Source organism: Schistocerca nitens, chromosome 3 (assembly GCF_023898315.1).
Source record: "Schistocerca nitens isolate TAMUIC-IGC-003100 chromosome 3, iqSchNite1.1, whole genome shotgun sequence".
Lineage (NCBI taxonomy): Eukaryota > Metazoa > Arthropoda > Insecta > Orthoptera > Acrididae > Schistocerca > Schistocerca nitens.
In genome coordinates, this window is record NC_064616.1 from 242,973,047 (window position 1) to 242,998,488 (window position 25,442).

General features: G+C 39.5%; 1 protein-coding gene across 5 annotated transcripts in view; it reads right to left on the reverse strand.

Annotated features, from left to right (window-relative positions):
- Positions 1-2,085: 2,085 nt before the first annotated feature.
- Positions 2,086-25,442, reverse strand: part of LOC126248202 (zinc finger protein GLIS2 homolog) — a 235,276-nt gene continuing 211,919 nt past the window's right edge. For 2 of the 5 annotated variants that reach the window (XM_049949003.1, XM_049949002.1), the window contains exons 3-7: positions 8,245-8,348; positions 8,076-8,155; positions 5,568-5,711; positions 4,063-4,181; positions 2,086-3,418 (exon numbers count right to left, since the gene is read on the reverse strand). In XM_049949003.1, the coding sequence (XP_049804960.1) occupies positions 3,063-3,418; positions 4,063-4,181; positions 5,568-5,711; positions 8,076-8,155; positions 8,245-8,348 (803 nt within the window). In that variant the 3' untranslated portion in view covers positions 2,086-3,062. Of the gene's footprint in view, positions 3,419-4,062; positions 4,182-5,567; positions 5,712-8,075; positions 8,156-8,244; positions 8,349-8,664; positions 9,670-9,780; positions 10,687-20,026; positions 20,110-25,442 lie in introns of those variants that run through there. The other 3 variants (XM_049949004.1, XM_049949007.1, XM_049949006.1) reach the window with 3 other exon arrangements.

Consider the following 25,442-nt stretch of genomic DNA (forward strand, 5'->3'; position numbering starts at 1 on the left):
AAGTGACTCTTGGTTTGAAGAATTCAGAAAACTGAAGTTTTCTGTATGAAACACAATGGCTATTGAGAAGAAAAACAGTGCACTGCTGGTAAAATTGTTTTACCACAACTACTTTACCAGCACAATAGCAGCACTACACTGTGGGAATACTGCTGACACAAATAGCTGCAATAAATGGGCTAAAGAAGATGATCAATAAATTCAAGGACATGGGTGAATTAGGTGGTGCAGTAGGGAGAGGGAGGTGGCCCATTCCCAAGGGAATGTTGTTGTAGCTATAGCTAATTATGCATCACATGCCTCAGATTCTACAGCCAATACTAAAGCTGTGTCATGGGAATTGCATCTCCTCCGGTCAACAGTACAAAAAATTTTCAGAGCATTTTACACTGGTATCACTACACGATTCAAAATGTGCACAAAGGAAGCCCTAAGATAGGCTACAATGACATGACTTTATTGATATCCTTACAACATTCAGAACATATAGCAAATGAAGCCACAAGATAGGTTTTTGATACACATGGAAACAGATGGTATGGGCCGGGAAATATTCTTTGGACAGATGAGGCACATTTTACTCTGTGTGTTGCCATGAATGCACAGAAACATAATATATGAGTTATACTCCAAAACATGTTGTACAGTAACATCTGTTTCACTTAGCTTACATGAATGTGTTGTGTAGTTTCACAAGATCCTTCAGTCTGAATCTATTTTTCTTTGAGAAGACCTTGTGGGCCTGTTAGGTGTAAACTGACATCTGCATGTTGCAAGGACATACTTGTGCAACACGTGAGTCCAGCTTTGCATGAATGCAACTGTGTCCACACAACTGTTTTCATGCAAGGTGTGATGATACTACATGTTGCTTGGCAGGTGAAAGATTTCCTTTGAGAAACCTTTGGTAGAGACTGCATAATCTTTAGGCAATTTCAAGATGTGTGGCCATCCAGATCCTTCACTGAGGCAACCAGAGACAGTAGTTTCGTGTGTATGAGTTGTATTTGGGTGAATGTGTGTTCTCTACTCCAGAAGAAGGCCTTTTGGACGAAATCTTATTTGTTTAGCAGTCTTTTTGTTGTGCCGCTCCATTACTCATCATCTCCATTATATGGTGAACAGCAGTCTATCCTTTTCATAATATTGTCATTATTCCGTCTTGGATTGTCTATTTTTTGATAGTTTATTATTTCCAGTATTTTGTGCACATATTCCTAGATACTGGAAAACTTTTTTCCAAGACAATGTAGTGTTTCTCCAAGCCATTGAAGTTTGACCACCATTTCTTTCAGAAGGCCTATGCTACATCAAAAATAGACAGTGCCTTCACATACTGTTGATATTACATTACACTGACATATTATTCTGTATGACTCTTTATTTGTTAGTGTAAAACTTGATTCCATTTGATAAATTTCATGACCAAGGTTCCAAAATAGAAAATAAATTAATTTAACAAATAAAGAATACGCAAAATCAATTCATAAACTTAAAACATAGTTTTAAATTGAATGTAGTCTTGAATTTACCTGAAATCAGACATAACTTTAATATCACTTAAAAGGAAAGTGCAGTGTACAATTAAAAGTTACTCTTATTTCATAAAATTCACAACAAAACATTTATTCACAAACTGAAACACAAGTAATACAATAACAAAAAGTAAGGGTGCCTGTCTCATCATGTATTCACAATTTTCAGAATTATGCCCAAATACACACATTATTTTAATTTTCATGGGTTTCACAATTGTATTTTCTTATGGAAATTCCATTATAGATTTGTAAAATATTTTGTCTATGAAAGAATAGGGGTTTATTTCATTAATAAATTCTGTAAGATGGTTCTGAAATCATTTAATAAAGTAGTGGTTGGACTGCATGTATGATATATTTCGATACACAACTCCTGCACAATTTGACAAACAAATATCATGCACTTAATGATATTGATAACTGTGAAGAATTTTATGTATATCATATTTCTGAAATTCACAATTTCAGTACTGATATCTTTTTCTCTTCACAATAGCACCTACTCATCGTCACAGACTAGCCATGGAGAAAGTAACTAAAGGAGGGATTAAAAGTTTGTGAAAACAAATGGCTTTTATTTTCTGTGGGAGAAATCCACTCAGTCAATGTTATTTTTTCTTAACTAATACTTGGTAGGAAAAAAGAACAGCAGCCAGAGCTTTCAGAGCTAGTTGTAAGTTCAATCAGTTTCACTTCCAGTAAAGTATGTTCAGACACTAATGACTGTGCATGTGCACTGAGAATTATAATAAATGTTCTTCCTAATATAGTAAACATCATATATTCCTTTTACTAATTATTCTTTAATACAATACTCTCTAAATAAATAACATTCAGGTAATAGAAGTGCACACATCTTTGACTGCTTATACTATAAATACAGAACACACATTAAAATATACAAACACAGGTACAAACATAATTTATTCTTATATTAAGCTGTCTTCAATTCTTAAGCTCCACTGCCATGGTAAAAATAAAATACATCCACATTTACACATACTATTACAGACTCCTATCATTCACTGATTCATACTTAACTTAAATTATAAGCTATTAAATTTTTGTGATGAAACATTTGAGATCAATCATCTCCATTTTAACATTTTACCAGTCGGCAATCAATTATGCTCTGACGGAAAAAGTTATTATTTTTCCGCAGAAGAGCCACACATAAGTATCCACAATTCTTAGTGATTGTCCAAGCAATACATTTTTTTAAAAAATCTTCCCCTTATGAAGATCGTGTATGCAATTATTTTATGAAATATCCATTATGCAATACTATTACATCAATGAAATCATCGATAGTTCCTGTCATGAGATTAACTTTCTGCATCTAGTTGCAGTTCACTTATGTTTGATAGCAACTGTGCCAACATGTTACTATTAAGAAAACTGACAGTGACATTACAAATATTTAGGTACCAGAAAATAAGACAGACAATCTGTCTTTTTGATCACAGAGAGTTTGTGTAGCAGAAGTAATTGCATGTAGGGTAAAAAACATATTGTACTTAGATGCTATACTTTAGCACTGATACTGAGATCAAGAGGCAAATCTTGTTCTGCTGTGCATGCAGGGTTTTGAGGCTCCCATAAGTTCCATGGAATATTGACCCAGAGGCTGGGGAAGTTTGTACTTGAAGGTTTCAGAGGAATTGTGACCTCTGACAGCTGTTCCTTTGTACACAGATAATGGCGATAGGTTTTGACATGTTTTCGAAGTGAACTTGGATCTGTGTATCGTTTGGAGCAGCCTGGTACCTTACATGTATATGGTTTATCCACAGAGTGGGTTCTTGTATGCTTGAAGCGGTCACTTGAGTTTGAATAAGCCTTTCCACATCCTGGTACGGGACATATATATGGACGTTCACCTGTAATATGAAATGCATTAGTTAATAATTTTTTGCCTAAAATAAAGCATAAAATAAATTCCCATAATTTGTTTCTTAAATTTAAAACAGATGGCTACAAATCATAAAATTCCTAGACTTCATCTAACATGAAAATAAGCAGTAAAGTATATTCTCTTTTTAGGACCTTACTGCTTACATTTTACAAATTATTAAAATAAAATATTGTGAATGGAGCATGGTAAGGACCATTTTTGTATCCAATGTGTCTTAGTGATTATTAGGTACACAAACAGCAGAAGAAGTCTAAAATATGTAAGGCGAGGTCAATTGAAGTTACATTAGAAAGTGTGTGTGAAGAACAAATATCTCATAAGTATTGTAATATTTTACTAGAATTGTGTAGTACAACTCTGGGAGATGAAAGGAGAACTTCGCCACTTATTTCTTACTGTAGAAGGAATAGATAAAACTTAATATTTCTTCATTAGGTGACAGTACTGACCACAGTTACATATTTCATTCCAGACTGGAGCATCTGTTGCAAGCAAACTTTTCCTTTACCACATTATTTCAGACACTATAGTCCTAAAATAGTCCTAAACAAAAGTTGGGTAAACATACTACTGTTAAGTACCTTAATTCATATGGTGATAAATACTGACCTGTATGAGAACGTGCATGGATTTTTAAATTTTCTGCTCTGCTAAAACTCTTATCACATTTGAAACAATGATGAGGCTTCTCATTAGTGTGTGTTCGCACGTGCACCAACATCTTATACCTGAAAAAAGTTGCTCTGTCAGTTCTCAAAATGGTACAAAAATCTGTAGAATAAATTGCATTTGTTGTCTAAATTTCCTGCGTTTGCCTCGAAAGATTGATGAATGTGTTGAAAACAGTCTTTTACCATGTTTAATATATGTTATGGACCACTGTTTTCATTTATTTCCCCAGTTTTTCAATCTGTGTCATGTACTGCGTATTTCTGGATGTACATATTACAGCCACATCCCTCAATATTCTTTATAATGTAGATCAAACTTCAGAGTTCCCTACAATTTTTAGTCCCTACTGTTCCAGTATGTTTCCCACTGATTCGTCCCACTAGAGATAATGATAAGCTAAAGACAATTTCCCTTTCTTAGTACATTATAACCCTTTCAGTACATATTTGTCTTCAGGCAGTCTTAATTTTCTTTCAGTCTTCTGCAACTGCTATTTTGTCTTTTCAGCAAATGCTTTTCCTCCTTGCACTACTATGTTTCTTACAAATTTCTTACTTGAATATTTTTTTAATAATTTTATTCCCTCCATTGCAGATACCCTGTACTTTTTATGTTTCATGTCCAGTTATGTTACTTCTGAAATTTCAAAACACACTGTGTTGATTCTCACCTTTCTTTTACTGTAATTTCTGGCCTGACTTTAATTAGTTTCATAAAATGATCCTGGCTGAAAGACTTGGTTTTCCAATAACAAGTCATCTGATTTTCTTTAGTTTCAGTTAAGAGAGTAATGTTTCATATATACCTTTATATTTTTTTTTTCTCTTTCGGCTTATATTATTTAAAGGTCCAGAAAAAAATATTGTATTGTTTCCTTTGTCAAGAGATTGGTTTAAGCTATAACATCTTCATACTTCTTATCCAGTACATATTGATCAACCACCTTCGTTATGGCTATATGGTGCTTTATATGCATGTCTACACCTGAAACTCCTACAAAAAAGCCATTTCAAACATAAAGATCCTAGCTATTACAGTACAGAAGATACTAAATGTATCTCCAGCACCCATATTGTTTTAAAGATCCAGCTGTTGACTTACTAATTCTTCTGCGACAGCATATTCTTCTGTTTGTTCTTTTAGTACACAATCTAAGTCTATTAAATACTGATTTTTTGTATGCATCCAGTATGGGTCTGTAAGATTCCCTCACTTCTATTTGATGGCTTGTTGCATATGCCTTCTTCATTATTACGTACATACTTTTCTCTCCCCTTATCTTGCACGCCAAATGTTTTTATCAGTTTTTAATATCACACACTTAAGAGATGTAAGTGCTCATACTCAGCCAGAGCTCAGATAATTTTAAATTACATTATTATTCTTTACACACCAAAATTTATCAGTTAGTCCTAAAATGATAATTCTCAGTTATCACTTACCTCGCATTGAAGCCACGGTTACCCCGGCTGCAACCGTCCCACCGACAGTAGAAAAGACCTTCTTGCCCAGGAGCCGTGTGACTTCTAGCAACATGAGTAGCAAGAGCACTCAGGTTACCAAACCACTGACCACATTGAAACCACCTGCAAATAGGCTCTGTTAAGTTTTTCACATATTCAGAAGTTGAATTATAGGCCATAAATGACATCATGATGCATAAAAGTATCATAAACTAGGTACCTAAATATAGATATTGACACTTCCTCTTCAACTTAATTTTCACAAGACAGGAAGAAACTTTCCTAAAAAATAATCTTCTACTCCCGTGTACTCAGCTATTTGTGAGTTATTTAGTAGATAACGGGGTAAATAATCTTTTAGTTGTTGTGAAAGAATAAAAATACTTTCAGAAAAATAGCTGGAATTCCTTCAAAATGAGAAATGAGTGAAACATCAGAAATGTCTGCACATCAACTATGAAAACATTTTTTTCCTTACATAAGTTTAAAAAATTGAAGGAAGATTAGAGTTTTACATCCTGTAAACAGTGAATTCAAGGTAGGATGGGTAAAGAAAGTGGCAGTGTCCTTTACAAATGGACCATGTTGGCACTCGCATGAAAAAAAAACATAAAAAAATAGTAAAACCACATGAAACATAAAGATGGATGGCTGAACAAGGATTTTAAACCTTTAGTAAACACAAGAAATTCCGCCTTACACAAGAAATATTGCCTTTGCCACGAGTAACTCAGTAACAGTTAAGAAAAAGCAGTCTTGAATTGAAAGTCTGGTGTTCAAGAATATCAGAAACAACAACAATAAATAGTCTACAAAACAGTGGAGATGACCATAAGAAGATTTTAAAAGGAGTCATACTGAACCAGGCAACCAATAAAACTGTGAATGGGGTCCACTGATATAAACTGTGTCTACTTGTCACCAGAGACATTCTCAAACAGCTGATGCCAACAATAGTGGAAATAATCTAGGTAAAGAACATAAAGGCTATGGCTACAACAATAGCTTCAGAAAACCATGTCTTTACAGAAGAGCATCACACACTTCAAATTAACTGATTTATCCTGGTGCAATAGTTAGTAACAGGCATAGAGATTAAATAACATATTTTATTCACTGCAAAAAGAGGATTGTTAGCACTTTATATTCATTTGCTTAATAGTCATTTCAGCAACTAAATTTTTAAAAAATTGAATGTCTGAATAGGAAGTGTTTTATCAACTGTTAATTGTCTGCGTGAACTATGACACAGATGACAAGATGGTCTTTAAAATCTTCCAAGATTAAACTTGACACCTTATCAAATGCTGCATCTACAACTGCCAAGGAACCTATGATGGACTTCCTGCGTGAACATATATTGAGGGTGAGTGAGTGCAATGACACGGTGGTTAAGATGCTATGTTCACTTTAGTATGAGTATTCTTAATATTTTTCCCCTTATCATGATTTAGGTTTTGATGTTTCACATAGCTCCCAAGATAATAGTTTCATCTAAAATGCCTTAGATAAGTTCATTTGAAATCCTTATCCAACAGTGTTAATGCTTTGTCTCTAGACTTTGACATTTAAGAGATTTTAAGCTCTAAACTTATTTTACATCTATTAAAGTTTTCGACCATCTCTGTCACTAAGAGTGTATTAACCACAATAATGTCTAAATTGATGATTTGATATACACTACCCTTCTAACTGTAAATTCAGGAGAGTAATCAGTGGTTGCTATTTGCCATTGAAATGGTACATAAGAAGACAGATATTGGGAATAATTATATTATGTTTCTGGCAAGAGAAATGAAACTTGCAATGAGACAATATGTTGCGTGAGATTAAAATTACAGCTTTTATGGAAAGATAAACCTCGGAATTAAAACAGTAAAGCTGATATGCACACAAGTGATATCAAGAAATACTTCCTCGTAGACAGTTAAAACCAGTCCTTATTGTGGTACTCAGCAACTGGCTGTTAATTTTTTCTTAGCAAATAGCAATGTTTCGCATGATGCTTAGTCAGATCTCAGGAACTTGGCTTATGTGTTTCATAGGTTTCAAAATACCTAATTTAACAAAAACTGCTATACTTTGAAGAACTTTTGTTATAAATCTGGATGTAGCTGAATACAACCAATTAACTGTTGCCAGTTTAGATACTTACTAGTAATATATTATATGTCCTTATTATCTCTGTGGTATATACGTTAGTATTTCACTGAATATTTTCTCTAAGAAGCATGTGATGATACCCTCTATAGATACTTGTAGCTGAGGAATTATTTCTGCCCAGTATATCCCTAAATAGAGCAGATAATGTAAAGTTTGCTCACTGACCATACATGACTAATCCAGTAGAATGGAAAGCTTCTTGCATATAAGTTGTGGAATGAATAATTCAGAAGAGAATATATACACAGCTATTAGTCGTAATAGCATATATTTTGTGTACTGGAAGGCTTAGTATATTTAGAAATATAACAATTGTTTACTCACTTGCACTGTACTTCAAGGGGAGCAGATAAATTCATTACTGGACTGGCCTCTGTACTAGAACTGCTATTATCACTGTCACTCTGCAAATAAAGAAATCAGGTAACCAAAAACATCTTCCACATGTTACATTGAGCAGACCTGTGTAAACCCTGGAAATATGTGAACCAACCTGGCTCTGTAATGGAGACATTTCATTTTGGTTCTCTTCCCCCATAGTAGGTGCTGGAACAGCAGGAAAGTAGTGAGAATACCAGTACGCTCCTTGTGGGAGGGCTGAAAAGAAAAATGCCAGTGTTACACAAATAGGCAATAATTATATGTCATTCAGTATCATTCAACATATCCTACAGTAAGAAGAAAATAGACTAAGATGCCATTGTATAAAATGGACTTCTGCAGATAACTGAACAATATACTATCATCATGAGACTATTTTAAGTTCTGCAGCAATTTCAGTTTATTGATTGCAGCAGCATACTAAATACACCATTGCCCCTCCCACTGGTCTTTGTCATGATTATGCATATTTCTTTGCTCTCACGCCATTTATGTTCTACTAGTATTAGTGATTTAATCATGTGTAACTAGCCTTGGTAAACCCAGTTCCAAACTCGTGATCAGCTGAATTTGTTGTATTATAAAAACCTCTGCAAAGCAGTAGAAACCTCTCCTACTGGTGTCTCCTTCCACTAAATCTAGTATCCTGTTTTAGAAGATATTGTCTTCTAAGGGTCAATACTAAAACAGAGACTGTTATGTCCACAGATCTCATGAGAAATCCCATGAAGACTGTATCCAACATGAAGGCAAAAGGTGAAGACTTATAGAATCATTTGGTGAATATTTGTTCAGACGTCTGTCCAGAACACTATTTCTAAATATGGTCATCAGACTGCCACAAGGAGTACTGCAACTTCATCTTCCACTGGGAGCGAGGGTCATCACGAGCTGTGAGATTACAATGAATAATTGCTAACTGCCATGGTGCTGATTTCCCTAAATTACTCTAGGCAAATGCTGGAATGGTTCCTTTGTAAGAGCATGGCCAATTTCCTTCCCCATCCTTCCCTCATCCAATGGGACTGATGACCTTGTCAACTAATTCTGATGAAGCTACTTTCATGTGTAATGGCATCAACACACATGAGCAGTGTGATGAAAATCTGTATACTGTGGTATAGATACATTTTCAACATCAATTGAATGTACTCTGTGGCACATTGTGATTGACATCCAGTGGGTTAGACCTGTTGTCTTACTGTATTGTTACGGAGCTCAAACACAGAGACTCTCTGTAAAGTGAAATATCACTGGCACTGGATGAATTTCATCTCACTAAAGGACCATATACTGATATGTTCTTTCTGCATAACAAAGCCCTTGCACGTTCAAACCATCAACAAATCATCTAACATACACTGACCGATACATCAGCTGCACCCACAACGATCACCAAATTTTTGTATTTGAGTATGAGTGAAAAGTTAAGCCTTCAGAGAAGAAGTAAAGACAAGGACGAATTAGTGAGCAACTTTAAGTGGAGTGTTCTTCTCTAAAGTGCCTTAAAGACAATATGTACGAGCAAAACTCAATAGTGCAAAGGAGGAGGAAAGGTGACTCTGAGATTTTTTTAAATTTAATTTAAATTATTGTTAATTTTTCGCGTGTTTTGTGTTTATAAATTGTTTAGCCACTTGTATGTTACCTTTTCCACTTGCAGTGGACCACAGAACTACTTTCAGAAATGTTTACGGTTCTTCCAGAAATACTTTAACTGCGTTAAGTTGTGAAGATAAAGAGATGTGAATATAATGTTTTTCTGCATGTGTTAGTGCATGAGTTCTGTAATAATTTGGTGTGGCAGCTATAGTGTGGTCGGCATACTGAAGCGGCTATTCCATCGGCGCCCTCGCCAGGCAGTAAGCTTGGTCCCTGATTCATATGATCCTCGCCACTGCCTTGCGGGGAATGCATTACACCTAATGCCTTAGAGAACTGTTACGTACGTCAGGATCCTTTGACACTTTGGTGCTGACTCAGTTTCATATTCAGCGCCAAAACAGTGCCTTAAACGTCCCTATTAGACGGGTGAAAGCGATATTGTAAGCAGTTAAAAGTACACATTTAAGTTTCGAGGTAGCTACTCTTGGCAAACTCGAGACAATCAAACGAATGTAAACTTTAACAATAAAGTCTTTCCTATTGTCTTTTCAGTGGTGTTTTTACTTCAGCCAACAAGGGAGAAAAAGTCTCCAAAATCCCAATAAGCAAGCACCTGTTTCATTCGCACATCGACATGAAAAACCAGGGAGGGAGAATATGAGTGGAGTGGAGATTGATGAAGTGCTTATAAACAGACATCAAGGGGTGGATCGTACAAACATTCAATAAGGGTAGCCTACGATACATAAAAACTACGTAAGAATCAGCAATTTTTGCGTGAAAGCTACTAGCGTGAGTCGATTTTGTTGTCCTTGTAACACGAATGTGGATCGTTTCTGCATACAGGTTCCGTAAAAATCTTCCTCCACAACATCTACAAGTAAGCTGCAGAAACTGAAGAAAACCAAGCATGTTGTCCGCAGTGGGGCACTTGACCCAGAGAGACTTATTTCCCGTAGATAGACCCGTGAGAGTCCACAAAGCCCGCCAGAATGGTCCCCATCGTTAAACAGCGTCCAGCCGTCTGCAAACCGGTTTAACCAGTCTCGGCTTGCGTCTGGCGCAAGGCATCATCTGCAGATGCTCGTTCAGGTTTGCTGCCAACTGTTGTTGCTTCATTGCAAATCTATGGCAAAACGGGAATGCGACATCAGTCTCTGCACGCAGGCCAGAACACCGAGCAGCACTAGTTGACGAAACGAGCGCATCTGAAGGGAAAATGTGTGGAGCACCAAAAATTATGCCACATACTAACAATGGTTTCATACTAATTTTTCACTTCTCTTATGTCGATCTCATTGCTGCAATGAATTAGCCCTCCTGTATGTAACTTGTTTTTGGCATTGCAGCTGCGATGGGTACGATAATGTCAAACAGTTAATAGCAGCAGGGACCTGCAATTCGGTTTGTGTGTGCGCCTTTTTCTGTCCTCTTATCTTTTACTTTAATTCTGCAAAGATTTCAACACCGTGGAAGGTGGAAGATATTTTATAATTTAGCATACCATCCAAGCGGATTAGTTGCATGTACGGATCCGTGGAATAAGCATACCAAATAAATGAAAATAAATAAGTCGATGGAATACTAGACCACAGCGGTACAAAAAACAAAAAACGGACGTGCTGTCCGTATATGTATCACATCCCCCACAGTCAAGTAATTCACGTTCTATAAAGAAAATCTGGTAACATAGGCAAATACTTAGAGCCAATTTTTTCGTGTCTCGGCGTTTATTATTAAAATTAATGTTCTATAAGCGCGCGCCCGCGAGAGAGAGAGAGAGAGAGAGAGAGAGAGAGAGAGAGAGAGAGAGGGACAGTGGCGGTGGGGGCGGGGGAGGGGGGGGGAGGGGAAGGCGCAGAGAGAGAGGTTATATCGTTTTCATTTGGCTTTTTTCAAGCTATTATCACACGAATCGATTTGAGAAACATGTGGGTACACATTTCGTCTACTTACATTTTAAAAACGAGATAATATTTGTATAACAAAGTTAATGTTTCCTTTAATAATAACGTGATGTATATATACAGTCAAGGAGGCTGTTCGATGGCATCGTAGCACACCACTTCAAGTCTGTAACCTACAGCCCAACACAAGCCGTGTGGAGAATGAGTTTCGAAACCCGAAATCGGTTATGGTCTATAAATAAATGAAGGTTTAAGTAGATTTGTGGCAGGATGCTGTTTTCTAAGTTAGCTTTCGCATACATTATCCGCTTTTCTCACCATATCTCTTATGAAAAATTTTCGTCATGCCTTCTTTATTATTACCTTCGTTATTTCTTCATTCAGATAGTTGTCATGTCTGATTTTTAGTAAAGAACTAAAAAAGAAATAGTAATTGTTTGTTGTGTGCTATGTTGAACTGCGATCTTCGGAACACCAGCAGATATACAGTCTCTTAGTGAAGTGGTCTGCACTAGATTCACCATTTTACTTACGAACATAAAAATCACCCACGCGTTTAGGGGGAATTGTAACTGGGTGAAAACTCAACACCTCGGCCAAGGATGGATAGCGGTACGTTTTGAAGCTACGGGTACTTGAGGTGCAGTATGCCTAGGTCGTCTGTGTTAGATTTTTTGTATTGCTTCTCCTGATATGAGATTATTACGGACTGTACTAAGATATAATTATCGTTTCATTTTTGATTTTCGTCGAGGACACGAACACCTCACGCTGTTTACGGGGAGAAACATAAATACAGAGTTTATGAAATCGGGTGCGAATGTGAACTGGTGTATGTAGGCGAGACTGGGAGTCCAATACGCACAAGGTTATCTGAACACGAGAAATATAACGGTCTCAAACAATACAACAAATCAGCGGTGGCAGAACACCAGGAACAGCGGAGGATGAAGATAGAATTTGGAGAGGCCCGCGTACTGACGAAACAGCCTTTAAGCTAGAGGAGGAAGATCAGAGAGGCTATAGAAATAGCCAAGCGACCCGACAACATGAATACAGAAGACGGGTACCAATTCCCAGCGTCTTGGCTGCCACCAAGTGACAGCTTTGCGAAAGGACGGCTCACGCAAAGCAACAGGTGCGCAGTAGGCCTCAGCAGCGGAGCGTACACAGAGTACTGACGCACCCTAGCCAACACTAGGCAGTTAGCAAACAGCGCTACGCCACCGTCGCCGCTCAATTTCCTATTCACCGATTTCCACCAATGGCAAAGAAAACTCCAATGGAAAACGCCTACTTCCGCCAATGACAAGACGCAATGCAAAGGCCAATAAAAGGACACCTAATATCCATCCTCCTCACCCTCATATCCAATGGCAGCACTCCTCTATAGTATTCAAGTAATTAAACTATTGCCCATTCCGCAGTTAGCAATACACCCTGAGGAAGGCGTCTTGCAATAGGCGCTGGAACGTCGGAATTTTGTAGCTGACAATGCGCTCGCAAACCCAGAAGAATTTTATTGATTGTGACAACGGCCGCGCAAGCCTACGTTTACATACAACACAGATGAACTTTAAATTTCCCATTTTGTTTCTTTTTTCCCAGCAGATAGTGTTTTCTGACGTCTCGTGTTGAAGTCACACATCCTGTTGCCTATGGTAGGTCGCGGTTTTGGTAAGCACTTCTAATTATGGGGACCAGCAGAAAAGGAGGGCAGAATGATCTCGCTAATTAAAGCCCCGAATTTCATTCCTGAGGACGATGTGAACAGTCCTATTTCCACCACGGCGGGTTATGCGCAACGAGACTGATTATGCGAATATCTGCTGTGTTTGGACTAATTCAGTTATCAAATGTTCTGAACACTCCGAGGATCATTGCTGCGCTGATACAATAAATGAAATCAGATTGAAGCTGAACACCGTGCATACCTACGGCAAGGATATTTGGAGAAATGATACATAATTCATTTCATTTCATTTCACTGAAGCCCTTAAAACCTGTCTTCTCTTTGACGTCGCATTGCGTATCAAATGATGCATATTTGGACACTTAGGGCCAAACTAAACTTATTGTTTGTTCACCACTGTTAACATACACAGGTACGAAATGTGTTGATTTAATGTGTTGGTTTAATTACAAAAAGATTCACGCAAGATAATGGTTGTTTTAATACTGTTTTTGATAACTATCGAACACCAGGCTCGGACAGTGTAACAGTGCAAAACCCATTAATACACCGAATGTTATAATGGTGTTCAGGAATGGAATAAAAAAATTATCTTGAGTTGCTCTCACGTAACCATTATGATATACAGACAGAAACATCGACGGTTCGTTATATCTAAGCCATTTGATCAACGAATTAAACGAAGGAATACTTAACAGCTGAAATGCGTTTTTGTGCCGTTACACTAATTGATCCACAGTTTAGCGAGGAAACAGTGTACACATGTATGCTTGATACCGCGAAGGTCGTGAAGATGAAAATATTACTGAGCTTGGTTCAACTGATTTTATGTCTGCACTGACAATAATAGCACTTCATCGTAACGAGGAGTCGAATCAGCGAAGAAGAGTCAACGCGACCCGCTGACGTCGAGTTAATTAGAGAACTGGTTCGTATTTTACTTCGGGCCAGAGTTTTCGGGCATTTCGTCAGGCGGCACGGCGAATACCACAGTTGGTCCCCAAGCCCCTCGGAATAAATGTTCAATTGGAAACGTCCATCCCCCTTCTCTACCCCCTCCCTTGGGGTCAGAATCACCGACATGTTAACCTTATATCTAGGGCTGTAGAAGGGCACTTAGCCGTAAAACCACCAACCTGGGTGGGGAAAAAAAGGCTCACTGCATAAGAATGGGAAAGGCAACATTGTTCAAGAAGCATTCGTTTCATCGGCAGGGAAACTAAATCAGGATGAACAGATAGTAATAGAACTGAGCTCTGTCCAAATATGAGTCCAGTGACGTGCGGAGGAGTGCCGTTGGACTCGGATGTCCCGTCGTCATCAGAGTCTTTAGATACGGCACATCAAGCTGATTGGTCAAGATGAAAACTATTGTGGGTCCACAGAGACCGGTTGGCCACTGGAGCTGATGGAGCCATACTATACTTCCATCGAGCCATGAAAATCCGGAAGTGGTGGAGCAGTAACATATTTTTTCTAAATAAGTCCGTGGTCGTTGTAAACAGAGTGACAGCCCTATTCAAAGTCCTTTATTTAATTTAGCGTATAGACCATAATTGTGTACGAAGTGACGCCGGACCAACGGACAAACAGTAAAGCTAAACAATCAGAGCCCTTCTGCATGGAACTGCATTCACAGGAACTGGCATTTTTGATTAGAAATGCCAGCGCTGTCGCGATCTCTGCGTTCAGTTCACAATGTAGAATTTCTCTTTCCAAAGCCATAACAAGAAACTCATGTCGGATTTGATAACGTGGCCAGTGTTGACATTCATGACAGGTTAATATCGTTTACCGCTCGAGACTCGTATTTGGCTTTCGGGAGCAGCCCTCCTCCGTCTGCGCACTCCACACGAGCCAGCTCAAAGCTTCAACTTCCCATTGGTTCTATTCCATTCCCCCTATACTCCACAGACGCTGTTGCACCATGCTGAGCGCTAAGCATCCCGGGAAGGACGCCAATACGCAACACCGCGAATAGTCCAGCAAACGAACCAAAATAATGCAATGGTTGGGTAAACCACTGGACCAATATTCTAGTGGAGAGTCGTTCAAATACCTGTCTGGCCATTTTCTTAAGTGTTTTATGGTTTCCCAAAACAAACTGAGTCATATCTTCAAATATCAATACAGATGACCTAGCTTTCCATCTCTAATCATCTAGATGCCTCCAGGAAGTTAAACTGCAACCTTTCTTCTAAATCTAATAATACGATATATCTACATCTGTACTCGCGGGCCACCGTACGGGAGTGGTGGGCGGTATCCAGAATAATAGAATAATTTTGCCGTGCGGGATTAGCCGACCGGTCTCAGGCGCTGCAGTCATGGACTGTGCGATTGGTCCCGGCGGAGGTTCGAGTCCGCCCTCGGGCATAGGTATGTGTGTTTGTCCTTAGGATAATTTAGGTTAAGTAGTGTGTAAGCTTAGGGACTGATGACCTTAGCTGTTAAGTCCCATAAGATTTCACACACATCTGAACATTTTTTAGAATAATTTTCCTTCTCTGAACCATTCGGAGGTGGAACGCGGGAGGAGCGAATTTCGGCACTCCACTGTATAGGCCGAGATTTCTTTAGTTTTACTATAATGGTTGTTACCCGAGGTGTGTACTGGAAGCAGTAATATGTTTCTAGATACACTGAAACGGGGTTCGTCGAAATTTTGAGAGGTAGGCTCGCGATGATGCACAACATGTTTCTCCTTGAAATGTATTCTCAGTTGCTAACACGGACAAACGTCAACTGTATAATGGAATGATGACAATAAAGATTTGTGCCGGAGCGGGATTCTAATCCGGATTTCCCACTTATCGCGAGCGGTCGCCTTACCATTAGGCTATTCAAGCGCGACTCAGGACCAGACCCATATGACGTCAACCATGTGTCTACAACCTGCACTTGTGCATTCATTATCTATAGTCCCGTACAGGTAGAAATTTTAATTGAAAATCGGTTGCCCGGTGTCGGCGGATATATATGATATTGCATTGCCTATGTTGCTCAGAAGTACAGTGCAATGTTCCTGCAATGCATCGTACTTCTGACCAACACACGCTCTGCAATATCGTATCTTTCTCCTTGCGTCTCTCATTGGTGTTTGTTGAGACTACAGAGTCCCGCGAGTTTCCTTAGAATCTTATCAGCTCCTTATGTTAACCAACTTGGTAAACATCCGAGGCACACAGACAGTATGTAAGAATCTGCTAAGCAAATGTTTTTAAACGATCTCTGTCGTGGAGAAATTTAACTTTCTAAGGATTCTTGTCACAAGTTTCAGCCTGGCACCCACATTCACCACGGCAAGATTTTTCTTTATATTACACCTCACATCACTCTCGGCAAATAATCCAAGAAAACTGACTTTGGTATTAGTCTTAATAAAACAAATAGTGCTGTTCATTTCGGAACAGGCTCCAGGATACTCTTTGGGTTCGATAATGTTTGAAGGACTCCACGACGATAGTTGTGTGGTTGTTTTGGTTAGTTCGATCATTAAAGTATTCACAGTGTTCGCTTCTGAAAGCAGTAAATGCCAGAGAAACTAAGCACCTATTGCCACAGACTAAAAAAACTTTAGGATCACAGTAAAAAATCCCAAACAAATAGATGTCGACAGAGTTGTTAATCTCTTGGTGCTATCCATCATCATACGGAGCTGAATTTCTGACATTTTCTATGACTGTACAACTCATGAGAGTACTGAAGGATGATCTGTTTTAATTGGTAAATAAAAGCTCTGAGCACTATGGTACTCAACTGCTGAGGTCATTAGTCCCCTAGAACTTAGAACTAGTTAAACCTAACTAACCTAAGGACATCACAAACATCCATGCCCGAGGCAGGATTCGAACCTGCGACCGTAGCGGTCTCGAGGTTCCAGACTGCAGCGCCTTTAACCTCACGGCCACTTCGGCCGGCTTTTAATTGGTAAAAACCATTCAGAAGCCAAGATCACACAAAATATTTTTTACTCAAGGCAACCGGTTTCAGCAGTCTTAGTCGTCATCTTCAGGTCTTGAACATTTTTTTTTTTTTGTGGTAAAACATATTCAATTCATGCTGAACCTCATGCACAAGATGTCAATTGGAATAAAACTCAGCACATTATAAACGTTTGTCATCGCTAAAATATTTAAAAACACACAGCACCTTGTCGAAAAGGCCGTGACCATATACATACTGCTCACAGGTGCTTGTTACATGATACAAATACAGTACACAACAGCGCATCTGTTTACGTATGCTGGACACATACTAAACAGAGCAAATCCACTTTAAATAGCGTACAAGGTACAACTGTCAGCGATGACAAACGTTCATAATGTGCCGAGTTTTATCCACTTGACATCTTGTGCATGAGGCTCAGCATAAAATGAACACGCTTTACTACAAAAAATGTTTAACACCTGAAGATGAAAGCTAAGACTGTTGAAACTGGTGGTCTTGAATAACAAATATTTTGTGCGAGCTTCGCTTCTGAATGGTTTTTAACAACTGAATTATCATTAACATCGTAGTTATTAGGTACTGAAAACCCCATCACACCACAACGGTACCATTATGAGAATTATTTGGCATTTCACTGGGATATTTCCTTTGTTTTGTTGGTGTGCAGGATGGGTGCTGGGCTGTAAAGCACGCACACCTGTGCTTCTGGTCTCTACAGATTTCATAACATTATGCAGCTTTCCTCATCAAAGGTCCGACTATTATCATAATTATTTTAAATAACTAGTAGAGAGTTTATAGAGACTTGTTCTGTCATTACGCTTACAAAATATCAGTTATACTTCCTCTATGTTGTAGAGATTAAAGATCATTAAAATTTCGGCTGGTCATCTATGATGCATAGTGCTTACTTCACTTTACAAACACACTCCAAAAGCCGCTGTACATTGACAGTCATTGTTATGAAGCCACCTTATAAGGTATAGAAATGATTTCTCATTTGGACACAAGGCCAAAAATTATAATTCAGATGAACTTGATTAGTTTTGAGACCATGAAGGCATTAATTTTTCACTGCCTCTTTACTTATAGACACCTTTGATGATCGATGAGAGAGCGCCAAAAATGTGTCGATGCTCGTAGTCTTAAGTTGAAATACCTTCTGTATCTACACAATACATGAATTCATATTACGATAAAAAATTAAATTCACCACAAATATGGAAAATGTGTATAGAAGATGATGATGATGATAACATATGTAACAATAGAGTTGACTTCGGGGGAAGCTAATTCGTTTTTTACTAAAAATTGGTTAAAATATTAAGATTCTGGATTTTCCTAAAACATCTAAAATTTTCAGCAATGTTTCGCAAACAATTCAAGCCACTGGCAACAATTTAGAACATACATAACAGCTCATGCAAATGTGTTTAGCCTTTATCAAAAAAATCTGAAATTTCAGGAATATATTAACTAAATTTAAATTACTACGATTTCAATACAAACCAACATATTATTTGCCTTATATAATGCGCACGGTAATTGCCAGTTCTTCTGATACAGAAAATGTCTGTATTTGTGAAAGTTATGTAAGATCACTGCAGACGTAAGCAATTTACAAGAACAAGTTGACCGAACATTATATATTTTCACATAACGTTGTTTTCTAACGGTGAAAATTATGCAGGACACGACTCTCCATTTTTTTAGGCTGTTTATTGCATCAAAAGGATTTTTAACAACATGAATTGCGTTACACTGAACATTTTCTGTATTGGAAAATGACGAGAATTAAACCTAGTACTGGAGAGAGAATAAACACACACAGGGTTTTCATATCGTGTATTTATTACAATATCACATGCAACAAAAGTATTTGATCTAATGTGTTTTAATTTTTATGTTTTTATTGTTGCACAAACAAAATAAATTCATGTGACAGCCACAGGCCAATCACGGAAAATAATTATAGAGACTCTAATAACAGTTGTATTTCTTAAGCTTTTGCTCGATGCAACAATGTAAAGCTGGTCTTTCTACATAGATCGTTGTTGTAAAACTGCCCGAATTAAAAGTGAAGACGTTTCGTTTCATTCATACTGAAATATTCCATTTCGACGTCTCAAGGCCATGGGGAACAAGTAATTTTATGAGATCTGTGAACAAAAGCAAGCACTGAACACATTCGAAGTACAACTAGGGTTGCAGATATTGCATACCTTAATGTACTGACGATTGATATTCTAAGAAAGAGGTCATCAATTCTTATTTCTTTAATGCTCAGTTACTGACACAATTGCAATTTAATGGGTTAAACAATGTTCTTCCATAAATGAGGCACTCATTTTTTGATAGTGTTTGAGCTTTATTTACGTTATAGGATTCGAAGCTTACATTAAACAAATACAACATATTTCAATGCTTTTTTTTCGCTCGGGAATGAGTACACTCTGTAAAATGAGTTAAAAATACGAAACATGTAGCACAGTGAAAGAGCCATTTATTTCCAGAAAAAGATAGCGGCGTGTTGTTTTGTTATAGCCAACAAATGAAAACAACATACTTCAAATCGGTCTAAAGAATATGAAAGTAATTGACACATGAAAGTGCAAGGAGCTTTGTTTACTTGATAAGGATACATTTTCCATTACGTTCATTGGGGATAATATGGAGAGTGACAGGTATTACTTAGTAAAGAGTGTGCAGCAGGAGCGAGCAACTGGGCGTCTAATTACCTGGATGACAGCAACGAACGATGGAGCCCATGTTTGCTCTGCGCCAGAGCTGGAAGGACACTAACTGTCCATGGGAGCGCCTCCAAAGCTGACAGCAAAACAGGCAACCGGTTAGCGCTAGTTGCGGGTCAGAGGCCAGCGTGTGCCGACTGATATCTCCATGTAAACTGGACTTATCCAGACCAGATTCCCTCCCTGGCCGCCAATAACCTCGGCCGAGACGCGCGTCAATCACGTGGGACGGAGTGGCGTGCCAAATCGATGCACGGCGCCCTCGCAATCACTAACTGCCCTGTCAAGCGTATTGGACAGTAGCTGCTCTCATCGTGTCGTAAAAACTGCAAAACGTTAAAGAGACTGTAACCAAACAGATCTGTCAGGCAGGGTCACCGGCACTCGCAGACAGTTTCGCTGACGACGCTGGTACCGGCGTACGACGAGTGTCGGGTAGTGCAGAACGATTTAGGCTTTGGTGTATTGAGTGGCATCTCCTTCTAACTCTTTGGACTACCAGTTTTATTAAAAAAACATTAATGTATGTTTATTTTAATTAATATCTTAGTCACATGTGTTGAGAGCTACTGACAAGGGATTTCAAATTGACTCCATGTTTCTGTATTGCCGGAAGGCTTTTGACACTGTAGCCCACCAGCGGTTTATGGAATTTCGTCTCCGTTATGTGACTGGGTTCGTAATTTCCTGTGAGAGAGGTCGCAGTTTGTTGTGATACACGGAAAGTCATTGAGCAAAACAGAAGTGATTTCTGAATTGGTCAATGTTTCCGCGACTGGTTGCTACATTCTTTAAAATTTTGGCAGTGATTTCTGGCATTCCCCACGGTAGTACTATAGGCCTTTTGTTGTTCTTTATCTATATAAACGATTTGGGAAACAATCTGAGCAGCCGTCTTAGGTTGTTTGCAGATGACGCTCTCGTTTATCGACCAGTGAAGTCATCAGAAGATCAAAACAAATTTCAAATCGATTTAGAAAATATAACTGTATGGTGCGAAAACTGGCAATTGACTCTAAATGACGAAAAGTGCGAAGTGCGAGGTAATCCACGTGAGTGCTAAAAGGAATCCGTTAAACTTCGGTTACACGATAAATCAGTGAAATCTAAAGGCCGTAAGTTCAACCAAACACCTAGGAATTACAATCACGCACACCTTAAATTGGGAAGAACACATAGAAAATGTTGTGGGGAGGGCTAACCAAAGACTACGTTTTATTGGCAGGACACTTAGAAGATGTAACAGATCTACTCAAGAGACTGCCTGCATTACACTTGTCCGTCCTCTTTTAGAACACTGCTGAGCGGTGTGGGATCCATACCAGATAGGACTGACCGAGTACATCGAAAAAGTTCAAAGAAGGGCAGCACGTTTTGTATTATCGCGAAATAGGGGAGAGATTGCCACTGAAATTATACAGGATTTCGGGTGTACATCATTAAAACAAAGGCGTTTTTTTGTTGCGCCGGAATCTTCTCACAAAATTTCAGTCACCAACATTCTTCTCCGAATGTTAAAATATTTTATTAACGCCGACCTACGATCACCATAATAAAATAAGGGAAATCAGAGGTCGCACGGAAATATATAGGTGTTCGTTTCTTCCGCGCGCTATACGAGATTGCAATAAAAGAGAATTGTGAAGTTGGTTCGATGAAAGCTCTTCCAGGCACTTAAATGTGATTTGCACAGTATCCATGTAGATGGAGATGTAAATGTAGAACAATATGAAAAGAATATTTCGCGCCGTTCATTTTCCAAGGGTTTGGTGGACGGGGTAGGACATACAGGATTATTCGTAAGTACCTCCATGGCTTCACAAGACGACTATCCGAAAACTAGAAGACATACTGAAAAGAACCACACATCAGTGCACACAGCATCTCCCCAAGGTTGTAACTCCTACTGTGGCTCAATACGGGCTTCGTAATATGGGATTCCTTTGAGATGTGGCAAGCGTCAATTGGTGGGTACAACTCGTTGACGTGATAAGTCCGGGAAGGCGCAAAGGTAGCTCGCTTTGCGAATCTGGTAATTGGGTTGCCTATCTACATATGAGAACTAATTCGATGTGACAATACGGAGACGAGGGTTAACAATGAAACTTGGGGACAGCACAAGCTACAGATGCAGTCTGTAATTATAAGAATTCTACTAACCATTAGTAGACTTCCCTTTACCAGTGAGACTTTCATACACAGCAATAATCTGCAACAAATTCCACTTGCTTCTCTGCTAACCTATAGTGGGATACATACGTCCCATTGGCAGTCAAAGGGTTAAATGTCAATTTGTGCAAGACAGTTCTCGTAACACAGAAAAACTACTAGGCAGCGTGCGATTACAACATTAGTGGTAAACGTCTGGAGCTAGTCACATCGCAGAACTATCTAGGTGTGAAACTACGAAACGATATAGAACGGCATGAGAACGCAAAATCATTAGTAGTGAAGACTAATGACAGACGGATTTGCTGGGAGAATTCTATGATAGTGTGGTGAATGTGTTAAAGAAATCTCACAAAAGTGTGATCTGTCCTCGAGTAACACATAGCTATAGCCAATACGAAAATGTACAAGACTTGCTCAGGGGACTTAAATGAGAATCTATGGAAGAAAAACGACATTCCGTTCAAGAAATGTTGGTGGATAAATTTAGAAAAGTAATATTTGAGCTGGACTGTGCAACAAGTCTTCTGCTGCCTCTAGATTATAGCTCGCAGGGTCTATGAGAATGAGAGAGAAGAAATTACAGCGCCTACGGAGGTAAACGAACATTTGTCGTCCTTTTCATGCGCGAAAGCGTAATATGGGAAGAAGCTGATGTTGCTACAAAGTGCCTTTCGCTATGAACGGTACAATGGACTGTGAAGTATATATTATTCGCGCAATTTAAGGTGACACTCGGCACGTTGCAGGATGGGAGACCGTAAAGGTATTTCCCTTTGGTATTCACTCTCATCAGTCACCGCGCCGAGTGTCAGGCTCAATTGGGCGAAGAGATATACACTCATGCTCATAACTTAAGGATAATGCTGATACATGGTGAAACAAAGCTCTGGTGGGCGGTCTGAGGGTTTAAATCACCTCGGGGTATGACCATGCGGTGCATTTGACCTGCGGTCTTCGCACGGTGGCGCTGGCAGCAGTCCACATATGCAGAGGTGTGTTGGTGCATGTCAGAGTAGGGTGCAGCGACTAAGTGTGCAGACGTTTTCAGACGTGCTAATGGTGACTGCGTGTTGAAAATGGCTCAAAGAACACATAATGATGACGTTATGATGGGTAGAATACTAGGGCGACTGCAGGCTGGTCAAACACAGCGGGTTGTAGCACGGATCCTTCGTGTGCCACAAAGTGTGATCTCAAGATTATGGCAACGACTCCAACAGACAGGGAACGTGTCCAGGCGCTACAATACGGGACGTCCACAGTGAACAACACCACAAGAAGACCTATATCTCACCATTAGTGCCCGCAGACGGCCACGGAGTACTGCAGGTAGCGTTGCTCGGGACCTTACCGCAGCCACTGGAACAGTTGTTTCCAGACACACAGTCTACAGACGACTGAACAGACATGTTTTATTCACCCAGAGACCTGCAAGGTGGATTCCACTGACCCCTGTCACAGGAGACCCCCTAAAACCTGGTGTCAAGAACACAGTATATGGTCATTGGAACAGTGGTCCCAGGTTATGTTCACGGACGAGTCCAGGTATAGTCTGAACAGTGATTCTCGCCGGGTTTTCATCTGGCGTGAACCAGGAACCAGATACCAACCCCTTAATGTCCTTGAAAGGGACCTGTATGGAGGTCGTGTTTTGATGGTGTGGGGTGGGATTATGATTGGTGCACGTACACCCCTGCATGTCTGACAAAGGAACTGTAACACGTCAGGTGTATCGGGACGTCATTTTGCATCAGTATGTCCGCCTTTTCAGGGGTGCAGTGGGCCCACCTTCCTCCTGATGGATGATAAAGCACGGCCCCACCGAGCTGCCATCGTGGAGGAGTACCTTGAAGCAGAAGATATCAGGCGAATGGAGTGGCCTGCCTGTTCTCCAGACCTAAACCTCATCGATCACGTCTGGGATGCTCTCGGTCGACGTATCGCTGCACGTCTTCAAACCCCAACTACAGTTCAGGAGCTCCGCAGGCACTGGTGCAAGAATGGGAGGCTATACCCCAGCACCTGCTCGACCACCTGATCCAGAGTATGCCAACCCGTTGTGCGGCCTGTGTACGTGAGCATGGTGATCATATCCCATATTGATGTCGGGGTACATGAGCAGGAAACAGCGGCATTTTGTAGCACATGTGTTTCGGGACGGTTTTCTCAACTTATCACCAATACCGTGGACTTACAGATCTGTGTCGTGTGTGTTCCCTATGTGCCTATGCTATTAGCGCCAGTTTTGTGTAGTGTCGCATTGTGTGGCACCACATTCTGCAATTATCCTTAATTTATGAGCATAAGTGTAGAACACTGGAAGTGTATTTGCAGCTGCGAATGTGAACCACCTTTGGCTGTATATTAGAATGACGACGACGAAAGTCTATACCGGGCCGGGACCCGATCCAGATTCCCGCTTTATGCGAGTGGTCGCCTTAACCGCTTCGGTTATCCGTGCACGAATCATGGCCAGACCCAAACTCCAAATATCGTCATCCTTGTGTCACAACCTGCACTCGTACGTTATGTAGACTATATTCCCGTCGGAAGGACATATTTATTATTGAGAATCGTGGGTCTGGTATTGGCGAATAAATGTGAAATTAGCTGTGCCTGCTTTATTCAGAAGTACGATGTAATGTCCCTTCATTGTATTGTACTTCTGAGTGACACAGGCACTTCATTGTACTTCTTAATAACATAGGCACTGCTATTTCGTAGATACAGAATAGACTACCACGAAGTTCATATGCGCCACTGGCATCTGACAGTCAGTTGCATCTTAACGTTTGTGCAGAATCCAATGTTACTATGAAAGTAGTTGCTTTAGGATTAATAAAATGGTTCAAATGGCTCTGAGCACTATGGGACTTAACATCTGAGGTCATCAGTCCCCTAGAACTTAGAACTACTTAAACCTTACTAACCTAAGGACATCACACTCATCCATGCCCGAGGAAGGATTCGAACCTGCGACCATAGTGGTCGCACGGTTCCAGACTGAAGCGCCTAGAACCGCTCGGACACTCCGGCCGGCTTAGGATTTATAATTTACTTATCTCGCTTCTTCAGTCGATCGTGTTGCACTCTCTACATGTGCAAATCAAACTGTAACCAGCACTTTTGCCTGTACCGAGCATCGTCTAGTAGCAAGAGTATTGTAACACCATAAGGAAACCGCATTACAAAATCTCCCATAAATTAAAAGTAAATGTCACGAGGCTGCTAT